The 21,262-nt window shown below is 39.5% G+C and overlaps 1 protein-coding gene across 1 annotated transcript; it reads left to right on the top strand.

Annotated features, from left to right (window-relative positions):
• Positions 1-10,915: 10,915 nt before the first annotated feature.
• Positions 10,916-14,375, top strand: TMEM52B (transmembrane protein 52B; the record flags this gene model as incomplete). The annotated part of the gene is made up of 5 exons (XM_079541467.1): positions 10,916-10,969; positions 11,508-11,551; positions 12,528-12,566; positions 13,486-13,673; positions 14,125-14,375. The coding sequence occupies 5 exons, from the start codon at positions 10,916-10,918 to the stop codon at positions 14,373-14,375; spliced, it is 576 nt and encodes a 191-aa protein (XP_079397593.1).
• Positions 14,376-21,262: the final 6,887 nt, after the last annotated feature.

Below are 21,262 nucleotides of genomic sequence, written 5' to 3'. Positions count from 1 at the left end.
TAGAAGTCCCTCCCAAGTGTTCAATCTAATCAACATTTGGTATCATAATTTGGGCAATTTTAAAACAACAGACTGGTTTGCAACGTTTTGTTCTAGTCCTCAGTTTTACCAGAAACCTGGAAATGTACCAGAAACCTGCAAATCAATACTCCAAATACAACCACAGACATCTATAGTTCCTCTTGTGGACACTCCAATTCTATATATGCCAGTCCTTCTTTCCAATCACAGGTTATGTTCATTCTCTTAATTCTCCAGTGTGAAGTTTATTTATCTTCCAGTGAACCTTCTATTTCTCCAGTATTAGGATCTGTGGAGGCTTTAAAACATGTGTAGTGTGTCCACTTCTTTTCTGTAGTTCTCACTGCTGTTTTGGTGATCCAACAATACCGGAAATGGTCTTTCCCACTCAGGATGAAGCTTTGACTCCTTTCAGATTTGTATTAGAACCCAGTCTCTTGCATGGAATGACTGCATGACTTCCAGAGGCAGAGTTTGAGCCAGAAATCTACAAACCTTAAGAGACAAGGAAGAAGACAACCTGAGTATATAGTTCTTAAAAAACTTACCCTTGGTTTTGAGAGTGGGCACCTCACCATTTCCACCTAAATATGATAACCCAAACAGCATTTTCTATTGTGATACCCCTATATTTTCTCTAGGATCAGTTCAAATCTTGAGAAGAGCTAAAGGCAAACACTTTGTCCATGGTAATTTGGTTTCTAGAATCAGTTTTGACAGGTGCTTTTTCAATGTCTGATTCATCTACTTTACTTTTCTTGAAGAGAGGGGATGCCATGGAGTATGCAACTCCCACTTTATCTCTAAATTTTTCACTAGCTCCTTGGAGGATATGTGAAGAAAAATGACTCCCTGTCTGAGTCTGTATTCTGCACAGCCTCATATCTAGGGATTATTTGTACCAAAATTGGTTTTGTCACTACACTAGCTGTTGCCAGCTACCCACCCTGACAGATGGTCTACTAATACTAACAGATACTTAAATCTCCCTAATTCAGGAAAATATACTTGGATGCCCTGGAAAGGTCTGTGTCCTGGCTCCTGTCCACCAAAAGTTGTTTTCTTATGATATTCTCATTTATTCATTGATTATGAATCTTATTTATTCATTGTTATACAGCTATTGCATATCTGCTTGGCCACTGTATACAATCCTATACACACATACTTTCTCAATATAGCATCACACGTTGCTTGGACTCTTCAATGATTCCCCAGATGCAGAATGGTTAAAATTTCTCTAATCAGTTGTTTGTTTATCATTTCCCTACTGTTGAGGAGCATCCATCATCCTTCTGCCTCCTTTATATCTAACTCTTTAAAAGCTGCATTCTCTTTTTCACTGAAAATTGATGTTCAGGCAGAGGCTTCATTTCAGGCATTTCAGACAGTTTCATTACTTTTTCTGACTGTAAAGCAGCCTCCTTCGCTTTTTCATCAGGAGATTCTTTTTCCCCCATGCTAGAATGCAAATAATCTCCTTTTTGATATTACTGATGTGTACCGTAGCAATTTCTTCAGGTAGTAACAGGTTTTCCAAAATCAATTCTTCATGGGCCAATTCCTTCTCTCTCCTATATATTAAATCCCTTTCTTCCCAAATTTTTCCAAATGTACATACTATTCCATAAGTATCTCATGAGTCTTTATATATATAGTTTCCTGTTCTCCTTGTAATAACTTCAGCTCTTGATTCAAGGCATGTAATTCACAAGTATGAGCTGATCAATTACTAGGCAAGCTTCCCATGTCTATCACCTTCATATCCTGATGGCTGCAGATGGGTCTCACCTGTCTTAAGGAGGGAAATGGACCCTAGCCCAGGAGCTAGTAGGGTTCACTGAGAGAGCTGTAAGCTAGATATGAAAGGGGAAGGGGATAAAAACATCCCCGCTAGAGATGAACCTAGAGGAATGATGATGGGACTGGGGGTGAGTCAAGGGGCCCAGCTGAAGTGCATCTACACCAATACACAAAGCACAGGCAACATACAGGAGCAGCTGGGAGCTATTGTGCAGCAGGCAAACTATGACTTAACTGCCATTACAGAAATGTGGTAGGATCACTCCCACAATTGGAGTGCTGCAATGGATGGCTACAAGCTCTTCAGAAGGGATATGCAAGGAAGAAGGAATGGTGGCATGGCTCTCTATGTTAGAGAGGGTTTTGATGTTGAGCCTGGGGCTGGGAATGATAAGGTTGAATCTCTGTGGGTAAGGATCAGGGGGAGAGCCAAAAGGGTGGACACCACATCCTGATGGGGGTCTGTTACGGACTGCCTAACCAGGATGAAGAGACAGATAAGGCATTCTACTATCAGCAGGCAGAAGCTGCATGATTGCCAGCACTTGTTTCTATGGGAGACTTCAACTTCCCTGATAAACGGTGGAAACACAATACAGCATGGAAGCAGCAGTCCGGGAGGTTTCTGGAGTGTATGGAAAATAAATTCCTGATGCAGCTGGTCAGAGAGCCTACCAGGGGAGGTGCCCCACTTCGCTTGCTGTTCACAAGCAGAGAAGGACTGGAGGGAGATGTGAAGGTTGGGAACTGTCTTGAACAGAATGACCATGAAATGGTAGAGTTCTCTATCCTTGGTGAAGTCAGGAGAAGACCTACTGGACCTTTAGAGGGCAGACTCTGAACTGTTCAGGACACTGGTATGGAGAGAGCCATTCAGTCCTGAAGGATAAAGAGACCCAGGAAGGCTGGTTGCTCCTCAAGAAGGGAGTCTTGAAGGTTTAGAAGCAGTCTGTCCCCTCATGAGGTGCACAAGCCTCATGAGAAGTGGCTGAGGGAGCTGGGACTGTTTAATCTGGAGAAGAGGAGGTTCAGAGGTGACCTTAGAGCTCTCTACAACTACCTGAAGGGAGATTGTGGTGAAGTGGGGGTCAGTCTCTTCTTCTGTGTAATTAGCAATAGAACTAGAGGGAATGGCCTCAAGTTGCACCAGGGGAGATTCAGTTGGATGTTAGGAAATTCTTGTTCTATGAGAGAGTGATCAGGTGCTGGAATGGGCTGCCTGCCCAAGGACGTGGTGGTCACCTACTCTGGAGGTGTTCAAGAAATATTTAAATGTACTGAGGAGTACGGTTTAGTGGGAAATATTGGTGATAGGAGGACAATAAGACTGGGTGATCTTAGAGGTCTTTTCCAACCTTGGAGATTCTAAGATTCTATGAGTCTCTGAAATTAAGTGTCCAAGATACCTGACTTCTTCCTCCACATACTGGAGCTTATTTTTGGACACCCTCAGTCCCTGCTCTCCTAAGAAATTTAGGAGTTTATTTTTCTTTCCGTTTTGATTTCTCTGCCCCACAGATTAACAAATCATCTACATAATACAACAATATTACTCCTTCTAAAATTTATCCAAATAAATTAGGTGAATCCTTGGGACGAAACAGCCCACCCACATTGTTGTTTTTGTCCTGATCCTGGGTCTTCCCATTCAAATGCAAAAAGATCTCGGCTTTCTGGATCCAAGGGACAGATCCAGAAAGCACCTTTCAAATCTTTTGCTCTAAACGATTTATAGTCATGTAGAATCTTAAGAGTGTAGGGATTGTGAACCACAGGGTAGCGCTTGAGGACTATCTTATCTTTTATTTAGCTGCCCTGGCCTGGATATGCCCTCTGCCTTTCACACTGGCAAAATCGGAGTGTTATGTTTCAACGCACAAGGTTCCAAAAGACCACTTGTCAGTAGTGTTTGTACCACAGCTTTTAGACCCATTTTCCCTTCTAAAGGTATGGGATATTGTTGCTGTTTCACTGCTTCACTCCCCTCCTGAGCAATTATTTTTAAGAGAGTAGTTTTCAGTCCCTTCTAGTTTCTTTCTCCCACACATACTTTTGGATCTATTTCTTTCTTATTATCTGTCTAAATTCACTGAAACACTTAATCCTGTTTCACAGGTTCTCAACTGCAATTCTAATTTAACTATTAAATCCCTTCCTAATAAATTTGTCCTTGATTCAGGCACACACAACTGTCCTGCAACTATTTTATCTTCCCATTTTAATTCAGCAGCCTCAGAAAGTGAAACTATCATCCCTGATCCTTCTACCCTGTTATTTTTAAAGTACTTCCAGTCAAATTTAGTCCCAATATTTTATAAGCTAAAGACTGCCCTATTACCTACTGAAAATACAACGTCTTCTTTCTTGGGTCCCACCTCCAATTTTATCAAAGGCTCTTGGTGGTACCAGCTCTCAGCAAGCCTCTGACACCCCTATTCTGAATGTATGACTGTGAGTAACCACTCTGCCTCAGAAAATTTCAACATTTTACTCAAAGCATCCAATTTGCAATTGTAACTAATTATTTTCTTTTACACCTTTGCATCAAGAATGCATTGAGGAAAGTTACAAGGGGAAGTCAGTATAAGTGAGAACATTACAAGGATTTAATATTAGGGACTTTTTTTTCTCTTTATGTGATCAGATAAAAATCTTTTTATCACTATAAACCGGTTAAACAGTGTCATCTGGCTCATGCTAAATGAGGGCAAATCAAATCACGCTTATTAAGACACGACTGAAAAGTATAAGGTTAGGACAGATGCTTCTTTGGCTGCAGGAGAGGTTGACTGAATCAAAATAGCCAGCATTTAACCCAACATGAGTGTCTGCTTCCCCTGTATCACTGTTTTTACGGCTCAAAGTTAAAAACTCAATTTCAGTCCTAGTCTATCGAAAGAAGTTCCCATAAGATAGGCTTGTATATGGGCACTGACTGGTGGACAAAGAACTACTGAAGAGGAAATGAATATCTGTATTAGTTTGCACAAGAACAGATAATGTAGATAGTGATGCTGGTTATTTTACAAGGGGTTACTTTCATCCTTCTACCCAATAAAATGTTTGTTAAACAAGCTTCTAAAATAATCTTTTATTAATTAATTATAATTATATAAATTATATAATATTATATAATTATTATATATAATATAATATAATTATATTAATAATAATTAATAAGCATTTTTGTTGTTTTTGTTATTTGATGAACCTTTTAGGATAAAAGTTTCTATTGAACTTTATTCTGTCTAGATATTTCAATTCTGAAATGACTGTTGTGGTCATTTTGGTGATTTCAAGGAAAATCTGTCTTCCGATGATGATTAATGCCCTGGTTGCAATGAAGACCTCATCTATGCACAGACACACTCCCAGTTGCCAGGAAAAGCTCTCCAAATCCTCACTGCTACCAGGGCTCCCCAGCAACTGTGGATCTGGATGATGGTAAAGTATTAGGGCAACTGGTGATGTATCTTTCTTAATCACTATACTATCCTCATATGGTAGTGGTTAGGTGCATTGCCTTGTTCTGTTTTATTCTTGTTGTATTGTTTCACTTATTATCTCACTGTTTAACACAAGATTAACATATTTCTTTACCTTGGTGTCTGTGACCTTTGTACTGAGCTCATCCACTGGCAAAACAATTTTACACATGTGAAGATACCATCAAGAAAGTATTTGTGTTCAAAAGATGGTTAAAATGTTAATACACAGCTGGGTATTGGTGTATTTTAGCTTTTGAATGCCTAACCTGCCAAACTAGGAGTTAATTTTCTTCTCCAGAAAATAACTTCAGAAATACTCACCACTGAGGTCCCTACAAAAAAAAAAAAAATCTGAAATTAGGGCATAGATGGGAGCAAAACTATATACCTTCAGCTGCAAATAAACACAGTCCCATACATGGAAACACACACACCATTCTTGTAGAGTGGGCAAACACGGAGAACTTAAATGAGTGCAGAGTCCCAGAACAGAGAGAAAAGAGCTTATTCCAATTTATGACTTTTGTATTCTTTTACTAGACTCCAGCACAACACTTCAGTGACAATTGCTTACATTATGTTTAAGTCACTAACAGACATAGATGGGATACTCACCTGTGGCACTTCTGCCTTCTATCTCCTGTGTCCTGTAACCCTCTAACCTAACAGATGACAAGAGCCCTACTGGGATTTCAGTTTCAGCCTTCAAGTACAAAATACAAGGATCGCTCAAAAGCGAAAATGAGAAGATTGCTGAGTAGAATAGTCAATAAAGGAAAATTTCCTTCAATCTGCCCTTCAATCTGCTAGCCTAATAAATTCATCTGGTTATTCAGGATGGATGTAAAATCTCACTTTCTTCCTGTTATGCTTCATACACAACAATTCTAAATAAACTCTTTACACTTGTATGTAAAGTACAGAATACAGACATGGGATTAGCCACATTCCTACCTTCCTTTGTATCCTCTGTGAGCTACACAGCATACTATTTATGATTTTTAAGCACACAAACTTATTTGTCTATCCATTCCTTCTTGAGAGGTAAGCTGTTTCTTTCCTTAGCATTTACTTCAGTTAGTCAGATTAAAATGAACAAAGTAAAAAAAACTTTACAAGGTCCCTTAGGTAAATTACTTGCAAGAGATATCACTTAATAAGTAGCGTGAACACGTTCATTTTTACTTAACTGCCTCCCACAGTCTTAATTATCTCTCTCATATCTGAACAGTTTTTCCAATTTCTTCAAACATCCATTCTTTTTAATCTCCTCCCTTTTCTCTGTCCCTCCAATTTCTTTGAAGTTTTGAATCCAAAGGGATCCCAGAATCTGACCTGAAATATGTAGGTGACAACCTCTTCTGAGTGCCACGTAAAAATTGTTTTCCACAGTGAAAGTTTTCCCTGTGCACAACTGCCCCCAGCCACCACTGCTACCTTTTGCTCTGGTAGTCTGGACATCCTTGATCTGTAATTCTTTCCAGTGTCACAAACCTCAGGTCTGTATATCACATGTCACTTCTGTAGTTATTTCTGGCAAGGCTGCAAGAGGAATCAAAGGTTTCAGACTTCCCACAAGAAAAGTAGACAAAAGATTCTGATTGGGATTAAATGAATGGTCAATGTCATTGGGATTTGAGAGAATTATTCATATAGAAGTCATGTTTTTTTATTTTTATTTTTTTGCTTATTTTAAAGGATTTCATAACACAGAAATGCCAGAGGTTGTGAACTCACACACTCACCAGAAGCTAAAACAATCCCAGAACAGTGTTTTACTTTCATGTATATGCATAGAAATCACCAATTCTCAATTCTTGGAACAAATGCATAGTTACCTAGTTTGGAGAATAAGTCCTTTTTTCTGGAAATAAAAAGAAGGAAGAGAAAAGGCGAAGAGGAACTGATGTTACTTTTAGATTATGTCTAAACAATTACTTGATGTTTTTCAGTAGCAAGGACATTTGCTTTCTGGCTTTATTCTGCAGTGATTAATGTCCAGAAAATTTTATCTAGAAGGGCTTTCTAAGATGGTTAAGAGGAATGAAGGTAAAATGAAGTGGAAACTATAACTTATCCCTGTTGCTTATTGCTTATGAGCACATCATGCTTGTCCTGAAGGGGAAGCACATATTCTTGTCACAGCCACTGTCCATTACTGGGACATGAATGAATCCAGGTTTCTCAACTGTTGTTCCAAGTATGTCTGCACTGTAAAAGGCAGTGAGCTGAAAAAATCAAGTGAACTAATGGGGAGTCAGGTGGAATACTTACATACCAGAGAACAACACTGTGCTCCTACACTAGCTCAGGCCCAGCAGCAATCTAGGCTCAGTTACACGTGACATGTGATAATTCCCTCCTTCTAGCAAGGATGATTAATGGAGCAGAGCGGCATATTGTTGTGCTAAGGTTGCCACTGAGACACAGCTTGAGAGTCTGCTCCATGTACTGTCAAACTTCAGGTGCATGGACATATGGTGGAGAAACTTAACTAGTTTCTGAGTTATTGTATATGGCACTCTACTGCATTCAGTCTAAGTACTGCTGGTCTCTCCATCTGTGTGCAAATCTCTGGGACAAAAGGAGAGCACCAATTAGCACCAGGATCCAGACTTATCTTAAAGAGGAAAAAATGAGCACAGTGACTTGGACTCTCTCATCTGGGCAGACACAAATAGACCAATAAATGCTAATTTCCAAGAGTGTCTTGTTTTTTCCTCAATAAGATGATGCTTGTGAATCTTCTGTCATACCTTCTCATAATAACTCTTATGCAAAGAGAATGAAATGTAGAAGCTTCTTTGCACATAGTTCATTCAATAAAAATCTATTTTTGCTTCGTAAGCAACAGAACCTTTTCAGATTACCATTATTCATCATAAAATATAAAAAAAAGTCTTCATAATGACTTGCCACAATGGCAAAAGTATCAGGGAGGCCTCGTGAGTCCCAAATGTGCTCCATATTTTACATTTCTAAATGCCTCTGGGGAAGTATTTGGTATGACTAATCAAGTTGGCTTTAATGTAATACTCCTTACAAGAGTAAGCAGTAATTTCTCGACAAACTCTGAGAACAGTACAGTGGCATGTTTCCAGTGCTTTAAGTTTTATTCCCATTTAAGATCATGCTACCTAATAAATAAAAGAACAGCCTTGACATCCACCCCTTGATAAAACCAGAACATGTTCGCTGACAGAAGACACAAGCATATTCTGCCCACACTCAGGTATGCTTTGACTGGTATCCAGGGAAGGACACATGGAAACTGCACAGCTTACTATGGCATGGACTCTTAGATTTCAAACAATGGTAAAGAACTGCGAAAAGTCAATTATGGGGTATTTGTGTTTGTTTTAGCAAGTCTGTAGGAGTCTGATCATATTTTTAAAACCTTTCAAAGGCAGTAAGGGAAAATATAAAGCGAACATTTACTTCAATATAAAATAAAGACAAAATAGAGAGATAACTGAGGCAAAACAGCAAGAGACAGTGAAGAAATTTAAATAATCGTTGGATGGCAGGCTAGCAAGGCAGCAGATAAATTTCTGGCAGCACAGTATTAATGGCATTGCCATATAAATAGAAACAGAATCATCAATAAATCTTAAGAAGAATGAGTTACGGTATACTTTTGGGAGGGATTACTTCATACTGCATTGATACTATTTCTTTACAATTGCTTAATCATTTTATCTGATATTTTTTTCAATTTGATTTTTCTAGCATTTGAACCTCTAAATTTCAGCTAAAAAGCTGGTGGTAACTTATTGAAATATGAGAAAAAAATCCCCTGAAAAACGTGGATAATTTGCACTTCTTTTCTACATTGAATCCCATCAGTTTCAAAGGCTGTACATACAAGAAAAGCTATTTTACATTTCTTCATTGTTGTTTTTTTTGTCTTTTATAAATCATAGAATCATAGAAACATTAAATTGTTTGAGTTGAAAAAGACCTTAAAATCATCTGTCTCCAACTCCTCTTCTATGGGCAGGAATATTTTCTACTGGAATTCCTATAATACACAAAAGAATTTAAGAAGAGAGAGAAAAAAGAATATTATCCATATGCTACATAAATACAAAATCAATCACTCACACTTCTGTTTCTTATTTGTCTACCAAAACACAGAAACCTTTCAGTATCAGACTAGTTTTGAAGCAAAAGTAATGAGAGAGAGGGGGAAAAAAAATAAAAGAAAAAAAAAAAGAAAAAAGAAAAAAAAAGAAAAAAAGGAGTTCATGCTAATGCATGGTTACACTGCATCACTACTTTTATAATTGAGAGTGGTAAATGGTTTTTAGCCTCCTTGTGAGAACACATAACATTCATGAATCCATTGGTTCTGCTCTGCAACTCTGAAATGCATCAACAAAGCTAATGATTCACTAGATTAATGTAATTGCAACATTGAGCAATATGTCTCTATAGATGCTATCCTGCCTTTAACATATACACCAGTCCCAGGCAGTTTCCAAACACAAATAGTAACACATTATTATAGAACATTTTTTTTTTCTATCTTAGCTATTCAAAAGAGAAAGTGAACACAATTTTTAAAAAGTACTATTCTTAGTGGTCATGAGAAGTAACAGAAATACCAAGCAGTTGTATAAATGAAAGAAAACTTTTGGGTTGTTGAACTGAATGTTCTTGTTAGCTGCAGGATACATACATAGCATCTGTGATAAGAGAATTGGCATGTATACCCTGCGTAGCAGAGCATTTGGGGGGATTTGTCTGCCCACACAGAACTTCAGGACTGGGGCCTGTGAGAGAGGAGTGAGCAGAGTGGTTGTTGAAGGACTGCCATAGCAGGAGACAACAGGGCTGGTGGCAGAGCCTTAAAATTGAAAATACAGTAGGTACTGTATACATACACACATATATCATTCAGTACATAAGTACTTATTATATTGCAAATGCTTTCATTTCAGCAGGAACATCCCACTTGCAGCATACTCCAGACACTGATCACATGGCCAATTTCAGTTGATTGAACCTTACAGAAGTAGGACAACATGAGTGCAGGGGTAGAAAAGGTCCTGGAGGAGAGAGAATAATCTGACCTCCAATTAAACAGGTCAGTAACATGACCTTCAATCCATTCACCCTTAGGGTAGGGGTGGAGAAAAGAACAATTTGGAATGAACAAACTCAGACCCTTTCTGCTCATAGAAGTGCAGGGTCAGGTCTGCAGAGATCTCTTGATGCCCTTTACTGAGCTAGTTCAACATCTAAAGAACAAACTCGTAGCCACCACTTTTCTCCTGATCTGACTGGAAGGTTTTAGAGATCCCTTCAAAAGAGGGAACGACACGTACCAAGAAAATAACCAAAGGAGACAGGCAGAAACAAACAAGAGCTGTCAGTGACAAAGAGAAAAAAAGAGGGAAGCTAAAACTTCGAGAGCAGAGACCAGGTACAGACCCAGAGGCAGACAGAAAGAACTAGAGTGGGAAGAAGAGATGGGATTCAACAAACAAGAAGGAATCTGCTCCTTCTCCTAATCAGTGGACTGGAGAGGATGAACAGAAGCTAGGAAGGAGAAAAGATACTGAATAGCTTGAGACAGGAAAAGGCCACAGATCTGCCCCATGGGGATGCATAACTCAGTCATTATCTGCTTTGTTCTAGGATTTTTCTTATGGGTAAGTCACATCAAGTTCTTTTTAACACGGTCTGTGCTGTGAAGTTATGTGGGAAAGCTGGAGGAGTGTTAGCAACTGATGATAACAGGAATTTCTGCAATACTAGAAGGAGTTGGGCATAGGCATGGAGACAGAATACTTGCTGTAATTCCAGGGATGGTAACGCAGAAATCAAGGTACCAAGGCAGAACAGGAAGCGTAGGAGTGTAATATGTAACAGGAGTTTTTAGGGCTTCAAATATTTGAGCACTGAGAACAATTTATATGTGTAGTGTAACAGCTTTTGGTGGGGAAAAGGAAAGTTGTGATCAGCCTGAAGGAAGTTGGGGTCTTCACTGGGAACAATGTTGAGTAGGATTTTATTGACTATGTGAAGATGTGAAAATGGTGTGGTTGGTATCACAGTAACTTCAAATCTAGAGCAGAATATACGAGAAAATTATTAAAGATAATAGTAAATCATTTTTATAGGAAATTCAGACTGCTAACAGTCTATGTAACAAAGATACAGGTTGCATATCTTGTTTTCTCCTTCTAGTTTCCCAAAGTAAGAAGTGAGGAAGGGTGTCTCAATGCTGAATTGTGAGTATTCGTAGGTATTGCACTCTTTTAAGAAAACAATGAAGGACAAAAGACATAACTGTTATGACATGGTGGCAGACATTTTCCAGAAACACTGTAACTGTTGAAAACTTAGATAAAATGTCCCTTGCTTTCAAGGTGAGATGCATTGATTGCTACCTCTTCAACACACTGATCCTGCAGTACCATTTCTGCTTCCTATTTGGATAACTGTTATGATAAAGAACATTCTGGCGTAATTTTGATTGGCTGAGGTTATGAATTTGGAAGTGACCATTCCTTGAAGATTTGTTTTTTTAAATATACTGCCTTGATGATGTCATTTGTAAGAATGAAAGAAATTAAGACAAATTAAGGAGACACAGGAATGGCTCAAATCTGCATCAGGGAGGGTTCAGACTGGAGATTAAGAAAAAATTTGACTTTATTCTACCTACTCTTAAAAAAAAAAGGGGGGGGGGGGAGAAGAGGGGGAAGGAAAAATGAGGATTCTGTTTTGATTGAAGAAATACATTTCAAAAATGCACAGGAAATGTCTGCTGACTGAAACAAAAGGAACATACAACACAGCATCTAAAATATGCCCACAGTATAGGGCCAGAAAGAAATAAAAAAGAAATTCAGGAGGAAAAAAAAAAAAAAGTAAAACAATAGTATTTGACAGACTAAATGGTGAAAAAAACATATTATGGTAAGGAAGTTTAGAGAGTACATGATATAGATTGCTAAGGCATGAAAAGAGACTTGGTTAAGCTCAAATATCAGGATAACAAGAGATAAAGCCAAAGAGAAGAACAACTCACTTCTAACAGAAGATTGATGAGGTTGGACAACTGTCTCCTATACAAAATGAGAACTGTGGGTTTCTCATCATTTGTGCAATTTACAAGCTGGAGTGTGAGGGGAGCTGGCAGAGAACGCAGTGGGAGATCTTCCTATTTTGTTGTTCTATGTCTAACTATTTCTTTCTCCTCAGCTGTTCAGGTACTGAGTGGATCCGTCTCTGGTATATTTGGTAAGATGGCTTGTGATTACTTAAAATATGTGCATCACTGGGCAATTCTAGCAGCAAATAGTGGGATTAAATGGCATCTTGTAACTCACTCAAGTGTGATGCTACTCTCCACTTTACCTCCATGCCCTGTAAATGCTCTACAGTAGCAAGGCACCACCTTAGTCATTATGTTGTCTTCGGCAAACAGTGAATTGCCATCACAGGCATTTTTTCAATGTCACGTATAGTTGTAAGTATAATATTAATAAAGCCTTTGTGTCATTATATGCCTTTTAAAAGGCCCATTTTTTAAAATAATTTCATTCTGATTCCTTAGAAATTCAGTATGAGATTAAAAAGAATTGCAGTTGTTGGGCATCTACAAGGTTGCATTAGTAAGAGTGAAGCTAGCACATTGAGTTATGATTTTTCCCCTCCACTTGTAACTCATAAGGACACTCCTGGAATAGCTAGCTCACTTTTGTTTCCCCAGTTAGAAAGAGATGTTGACAAGCAGGGGCAACAACAACTAGATACAACAAACTGGCTAGGGGACATGATGTATGAGGAGGAACTAGGTTTATCCATCCTGGAGGAGGCTAAGAGGTAGGGAGAAAGGAACTCAACTGATGCTTTCCACTAACTAAGGTAGGTCTAGATTGAAGATAGAGCCAGATTTTCCTCAGAGGTGCACAGCAAAAGGATCTGAGGTCATGGACCAAACTGCATGCAGGGAAACTGGTTAGACAAAGACAAAATGCTTACCTCAAGGTAATGTCACACAGGAACTGGTGCTTGAAAGAGACATGGCATCCCCTTCTCTGGAGACCGTCAAACTCTATTGAAAAAGGCTCTAAACAATTGTGTCTAGCTTTGACATTAGCAAGGAGAGATTTTAATATGCCCCCTCAAAAAAAAAAATCTTTCTGTCCATATCCAGTTTTCTCTCTTCTTCTAGGCTGGTGGTTGTGATTGGTGGACTGCTGCTGCTGTGCGGCTTGGTTTCTGTCTGCATGAGATGCTGTTTCACTCACTGCCGTCAGGCTGGGGAGGAATCAGGTCCTCAACCCTATGAGGTCACTGTCATTGCTTTTGATCACGACAGCACTCTCCAGAGCACCATTACATGTGAGTGGGCTTTGCCAGATACTGGGCACCTCACAACATCCCACTGTGGGGGTTGCACCATAAAATGCCCAGACAGGCATATGAAGTCCTCCAACGGGCTGGCAGAAGGATGTCCTAGGCAGGGTGCTGGGAATGTGGCATCTGTAAATACTATAAATTCAGGTATTCACCAGGCCTTATGTAGCAAATATGGTCAGATGGTGAACTGTTCGTAAGACATGTTTGGGTGGACTAAGGGCAGCTGCAAGATCCTGGATGGCATTAGAGAAAAGAGTAATTATGGGATGTTGCTGATGGGGCTTCATTCCTCCCTTTATGGGAGGACCAAGGGGCAGGAAAACATTCTGGCCATGGGGAGAGAAAAGCTTGTGCACTGCAAATATACCTGTCCCACTTTAATTGTACAGTGCTTTCAGGATGAGGGAAATAGCTTCTGTCTCCTCCCTTTCAGCTCTCCATTCGGTATTTGGGCCAGCCGCCAGGAGGATACTAGCAGTGGCACACTCCCACAACACTGTGCAGGGCACGCCACCCCTGACAGCATCAGACACTCCTCCAGTCTACGATGAAGCTCTACACACGAGCAGGTTCACTGTTGCCAGGGCAGGGCAGAAAATGCTAGACCTGGATCCAGCGACTAAAGAAAAACTGCAGACATCTGCCGAGGACAAGGATGTCCAGCCAGTCTTTGCAGGACACTAGTGCTTACGTTCACTGAATGGCAGTAAAATTCAGAATAGTAACATTCAGAGAGTAGTTCTTGTGGTCAGGGTTAGGAGTATCAGATTAATCCCCTTAGTCTAATGAGAAAGGGAAAAAAAGAGACTAAAATTCCAGATAGTTCTAGATCCAGAATATTTGGATAGTTCCTTTTTACACCTTGAGATAAGTGACCATTGGCAATCCCTGGATCCATTTATTATACACACACATCACTAGATTCACAGATTGCATATCCAAGCATGCAGCAAGATCAAAGTGCTGAGCCTTGCAGGCTGGTGCTGGATACCTACAGGGAGATGCTATCTCATTCTGATTGCCACCAGCCTAAATTTCCTGGGGATGGCAGAGGTTTTCAGAGCAGGAAAAGCAATACGAAAAGGTCTTACACCAATATTAAAACCAAACTCCAGGAAAGCACCAGCCATCCATTCACAGTAGAAGAAAAAAAAAAAGAGGCTACCTGTACACAATCTGCATGTAAGTGAAAGATAGCATAGCGTACACTGGTAGTATTTACAGTTCCCTAAATGCTCTACAGGATATATAGAGGGAGTACACTCTTGTTTTGAATATGATATATAGCAATTCTGAAATAGCAGTTATAAGCTCTGGTATTTGAATTGAAACTATGATGTGCGCAATAACAAATCAAACAATAGGAGAAGAAAGTGTTCTGTTGTTAAAATAAAGTTTAATTATGTTTTAGTTGCCTTCATATTGTATCACTTATTAATTATTCCTACCACTGCTGTCAAAATCAGATCAGTCTAAAGAAGATGATTTAAAACATTTAAGCCATTTTTCAGATATAAATAATTTGTGAGTCTTTCCTGATCCATAGAGATATGATTAATCACAAATAGATATTCATCAAACTGCTTGGATGAGCACTGCTATGGACTAACTGCAAAAAATTTTAATACTTCAATTCAAAGTTTAATTCAATTAGATACTCAAAGTGACTGTTGAATTACACTGGTGTTGTCTGTACCCCAGGTTTTGCAACTGAAAACATTAAAGAAGAATAACATCAGATACCAAACAATAAGCAGTCATTATTTATTTTATTTTTATTACCTTAGTTAATAATTACTTTACATGTTAATGTTGATATGTATGCATAGATCACAGACTGAACATCTGAAGTGACTGCACAGCTCTTCCTGCTATACTACCCAAAACCTCACAGATTTTAACATGTTGATGTTTGCAACATTTCTGTGAAATACAGAATAATACAGCCGCTTTTCAGATATGGAGAGAAAGGATTGAGATTATAATCATCAAGGGATCTAGAAAGGAATGTTGGTAAGATATCTCCAGGGATAGCATAAAGCAGAACTGAACAACTAGAAGATCTTTGATTGTGTCCCAGACTTTGGCTGGTCACAGAAATTTTGTATCCAAGAAAAGAATTTAATGCAGGTCTCAGTTCCCTAGCTCACCACTATTTTTTTTTTTTTCCTGAATTGCCTAGTCATTTGTTAATTGCATCAGTAATAGATGAAATTGAATAAAATAAATAAGTGACATATAAGGTTATGTCTCTTATGTTACGTAGCACTTGAAATAATAATAACTGTTTGTGCAACATCCAGTTGTGTGACCTATTTTGTAAGCTGATCTCTGAAGTCGAGTTCAAGCCTGATGTCTCTATCACGCTGCAGAACATTTCCTGGAAGTCTCTTGTTTACTTCAGAGTAAAGTCCTGAAGCAAGCAGAGACATTTGCTGAAAATGTGTCTGGCCCTATTAAGACCAGAAACTTCTTGGAAGCCTTCACAAACATTTCCATTTGGAACATACCATTCCTGCGCTGTCTCCACCCCCTTTTTTCCTGCTGAAGAACACAGCCGGCCAAGTCCTGAGCTGTGCTTTTAACGTGAGATGGCAGTCGTTCTCCACAGGGGAGCAATCTCACTGCTAGAATTCTTCCCAAACCTAATAATACAAGAAAGGATATTTTAAAAGAATTTTTTATGATAATTTTGTAATTTTGATCAGATGTGCAATAAAAAAAGGAAGTTTTAAAATGTTTTACTCCTTCCCCCTCCTCTGCATCACATCACCTTTGCTATCTCTGTTCTCCATTTCAAGGAAAAAATAGTGTGTCACTTGTACTGAGAGCTGGATATTACCTGCTGATCTGAGTGTATTTCCCTCGAGCAGAGCCACTATTGTCTAACTCTCATATACTTTTCTGTCTGCTCATATCTTCTTCCATTTGACTCATGCTTCATTGTGACTGACTGTAACAGGTCTTTTGCTGGCAAGAGATCAAATAATGTGACAATAATGATAGATACAACTTCATTTGTTAAGGATTTCCTAAAGTGGTTTCAGATGAGTGAATTCAGAGAAAATACTCTTGCAACTGATCTGACACTCAAAGTCCACAGGATATAATAAAATAATAGAAAAGAAAAAGAAAAAAGAAAAAGAAAAAGAGAAAGAGAAAGAGAAAGAGAAAGATAAAGAGAAAAAGAAAAAGAAAAAAAGAAAAAGAAAAAAGAAAAAGAAAAAAAGAAAAAGAAAAAAGAAAAAGAAAAAAAAAAGTAAAAGAAGAAAAAGAAAAAAAATGTAAAAGCAGACCAACAGCCACCATATCTCATGGGCATCAAACCTTTTGGCTTGCCTGGGCCGCATTCAGTGAACAGAAATTGTCTTGCGCTGAGTAAGTCGCTCCAAAAGTAATGCCTCCTATTTATTTCCATGGATATTATGGTTGACACAAAGAGCTCCATAACAGTGTTTGACAGAGCAAATCTCAGCTACAAAACACTAACTTTCCACCACACTAACATAACCACCACCATTAACTATTCATTTTCATCCACAAGAAACAAGAGCCTTAATGCTGCTCTCATAAAAATCTGAACAAGTGAAGGTGACCCACTGTCACCACAGCTGAAACACACTACCTCACCACTGTTTAGTCTCCATAAACATCCAGCAAGTGGGTGCAATTTCTTCCTCATGGAGGAATTCAAAGACACGCCTTTGCTTCATATTCTCTTCTATGTCAGACACTATTTTCTCAGATGATCCCTCTGCTGCTACCTGCTACACAGCAAAAAAAAAAAAGTGCAATGGAATATTGGTGGGAAGGTTCTGCCTCCACTGCCATACCACTAACATCCACCTCTGATGTTACGGGTCAACATAATATAACAGCAGGCATTACTTTTGGAGCAGCCCTAATAAAATATACACTATTCTTAATGTATAAGTTAAAAACATTTTGACTGTAAATACTTTTTCTTTAAATTTAAAAAGAAAAAGAACAAAACCTTAAAACCAGTGGGTTTTAAGTCAACTCATTTGAGACTCATTTGAGTCAACTCTTTGAAAGGTTAGATAACAGCAGGATAAGGGGAAATGGTTTTCAGTTGAAGTTGAGGGAAGATTCAGGTTGGATATCATTGGGAAGTTCTTTACCAAGAGAGTGGTGAGGTGCTGGAACAGGCTGCCCAGAGATGTTGTGGATGCCCAGTCCCTGAAAGTGTTCAAGGCCCAGTTGGATGGGACCCTGGGCAGCCTGGTCTAGTATTAAATGGGGAGGTTGCCTGTTGTGGCAGGGTTGGAGATTTATGATTCTTGAGGGCCCTTCCAAATCAGACCATTCTGTGATTGTGTGCTTTTGTTTTTCTGAAACTGACACACCAGTCTGGTTCCGTGGCAGTGGCTGCGATTCTTAGTGAGGATTCAAGGTATTCACCAGAGATTTTTTACTGAATTTTATTCTTCCTGTACTTCATCCTTGACAATAATTGTTCAAAATGTGTTTACTGCCAAAAATCACTGACATGAATAAAATGGGACTGTAAAGCAAAGCAAATATTTTTCTCTGCTAAAATAAGGATACTGAAAGTCAATTAAATAGAGCACAATAAAAGAGCACAATGACACTATTTGATTGAGCAAATTCTCAGCTACAAAACACTATTTTTCAACATAGTCACCACCACTAGCTATCAATTTTTACCAGCAATCAACAAGAGCCTGCATACCACTCTCGTAACAATCTATGCCAGCAAAGGTGACCTACTGCCTCCATCTCCTCTGCTGAAACCCATCACCTCATTGTGCTCACATCCACAGTTTGGTCTCCATGTTCAATAAGCACAGATGAATGTCAATGGGTGCAATTTTTTCTGCATGGAGCACTTCAGTGACATACCTTTGCTTCATATGCACTTCCATGTCTGACGTCATTTTGTCAGACTGTCCCTCTGCTGCCATCTGTCACATGGTGACAAAATGTAATGAAATACTGGCAGGAAGATTCAACCTCAACTGCCATACCATCAACATCCAACTCTGATGTTCTGGACCAAAATAAAAAAAAAATAGGAGGTATTACTTTTTGAGCAGTCCTAATATTTTTAATGTATACAAGTAACGAAACTTATTTTAATTCCCAATATTTCCATTAAAACATTAAAAAAGAGAGCAACAAAAAATAAAAGTAGAGAGATATTTGAACTTGTCTTTGTGAAACTAATTTAACAGTCTGGTTTGATGGTTGCATTTCTTCGTGAGTTTTCAAGCTGTTCATCAAAGGTTTTTCATCTAATTTTGCTCTTCCAGTAATTTATCCTTGAAGATAGTTGCTCACAAATCTATGCGCTGCCAAAAACTAAAGACATGAGTAAGATGTGGAAGTGAAGATATTTTTGTCTGGTAGGACAGGGCAGAGGTCTGCTGCAGGATAGGCTGGGACGGGATGCGTGCAATCTGTGGGTCATAGGTTGGATGTGCCTGCACTGAGAATTTTTTAAAAGGCCAGTCTGTGGTGATACAGACAGAACAATCACCTCAGGGGAGATATCAGTAGAAGAGTGATTTACAGCTGATACAACTACAGAGCAGTTTCAGGGACTGTCCTGGGAGATATCTACCTAGATGGCATCTCCAAGAAAAATAAGGCAAATAAGAAAATAACAGGGATGTTTTTATTCTGAAGTCAGGGAATTTTATCCAGTCATGTACATATTTCCAAGCTAGTAGTAGGACACCGCAAAGCTCCAAGCACTGCTCCTGGAGTGTGTGTGGTACAGGATGGACTACAGCTCCCTCCCTTTCCCCTGGATTTTGTGTAAATATTTTCATTTCCTGCTTCTATGGCTACAGCATTGGCAAGGCTTGAGGAATCCCTTATGTGAAGCGCCAAGCACACAATATACAAACACACCACTCTACTACATAAACACTATACTTCTAGCACTCCAGGTTAAGAAAGTTCATTGTTTAGCCACCCTGTGAACTATGTTGTGCCTGGAGTCCAGTGAAAGAATAACCAATCCATTTTTCAGATCCTCTCTCTAGCACGCGGCCCCTTAATGCGGGGTTTGTCACATGCCCATGGGTTGACATGTTAGTAAGAACTATAAGTCAGATGCTTGTTTGTCACTGCTCCTGCATGCATCATCTTCCTGCCAGCCGCTGCGCCAGCACCGAGGTTGTTTTTACTGAGCCACAGGAGGTGGAGACGGGAGGAACGGGAAGCAGGAGGAGCGACCTTGTCGGGGCGCGTCCGGGCTGCGTCATCGGGCAGGAGTTCAGCGACGGGATTTGTGATCGTCACGTGGGATTTGCTGTGGGGAGGAGAGGTTACCTGGTGATATTCTCACCAGGTCGTGTCTTGGCACCAGAGGAGGGGAAAATGCAAGACTCTCTCTGGTTTGTTACAGAATTTCAAGCTAGATGTTAGCTACTATGCAGTTACCTCCTCTCTTTTGTTCTTGAGGAAGACATATCTATGTCTCTATGGACATGGAGATTTAGCAACTGCTATGGGGCAGGCAACTAGGAAGCAAAAAGGAGGCCAAACATGTTACAGAAAAGCACTATGGCATGAAGACAGCTTTTTCTCCTGGCATAAAAAAAATCAATGCCTCGGTTCTGAGTCATCCTTCTGAGATCCTCTGACTCTACCAGCAACTATTGGGAAATGCTCCAATGTCTAATGACAGAATGAGAGAAACAAGTCAGTGATGCTTCCTGTACTAACCTCGTGTATGCGAACTACTGAAGACTGATCCATGCCATTCCCACTGTGGCTTGTTCTACCTTTAGGAGAATCTGGCACATACTTGTTGGAGGTCACAGCACCATGTGGACATGTAACTACTTAAGCACAAAAGCATCTGCCAGAGTTCTCTGGGAGGAGGTGGAGCTGTCGGGGGGTAGGGGGGAAGGAGGAGGGACAGAACAGGACAGAGACATTATAACCCTCCAAAAATAGATGTCAGCATTCAGGTGAGAAAAATCACATCTAACGTGTCTGTTTATTACCTTACACTATGAAGGCATTTTAAGGTGACAGACTATGGTACAAATGCCTAATCTGTAAGTGTAAGTGAGATTTCTATCTCATGCCCGTCTGCATTCACTGGGTAAGATCATCTCTGAACTGCCACTGTCAGTGCATATCTGCTTCTAAGTAAATGTACTTCCTCCGTATCTCTCCTTCACGCAAGATGAGAGATCATAGTCACCAGACATTACCAATATACCTCTGAATTCAAGAAGCAATGGGCGTAGAGTGCAAAGGTGGGTGGTGGGTAGTATATGATAAACAACTCTCTCCAGGGCAAAGAGCACAAACTAGCACCCTGAATCTGCTGTGGGGATATGCAATAGGTCCTTCCCATTGTTGGGATAACTCCTTCCCTTCAGGCAACTCAGGTATGTGTATCAGTGTATAGGGATAAAGAAACCATTAACACCTGAAGCATGAGTTTCTTGGGGCAGCCTTAAAGATGTATATGAATACTTCTAGAAAAAGATGAGGGCTTTTTCCTGATCCTTTTCCCCCGATCCTATTTTTATTACTTATTATTTCGTTATGATGCCCTTACAGAG

Source organism: Tetrao urogallus (assembly GCF_951394365.1).
Source record: "Tetrao urogallus genome assembly, chromosome: 1".
NCBI lineage: Eukaryota > Metazoa > Chordata > Aves > Galliformes > Phasianidae > Tetrao > Tetrao urogallus.
The sequence above is the reverse complement of the archived record's forward strand: the minus strand, read 5'-3'. Positions and strand labels throughout refer to the sequence as shown.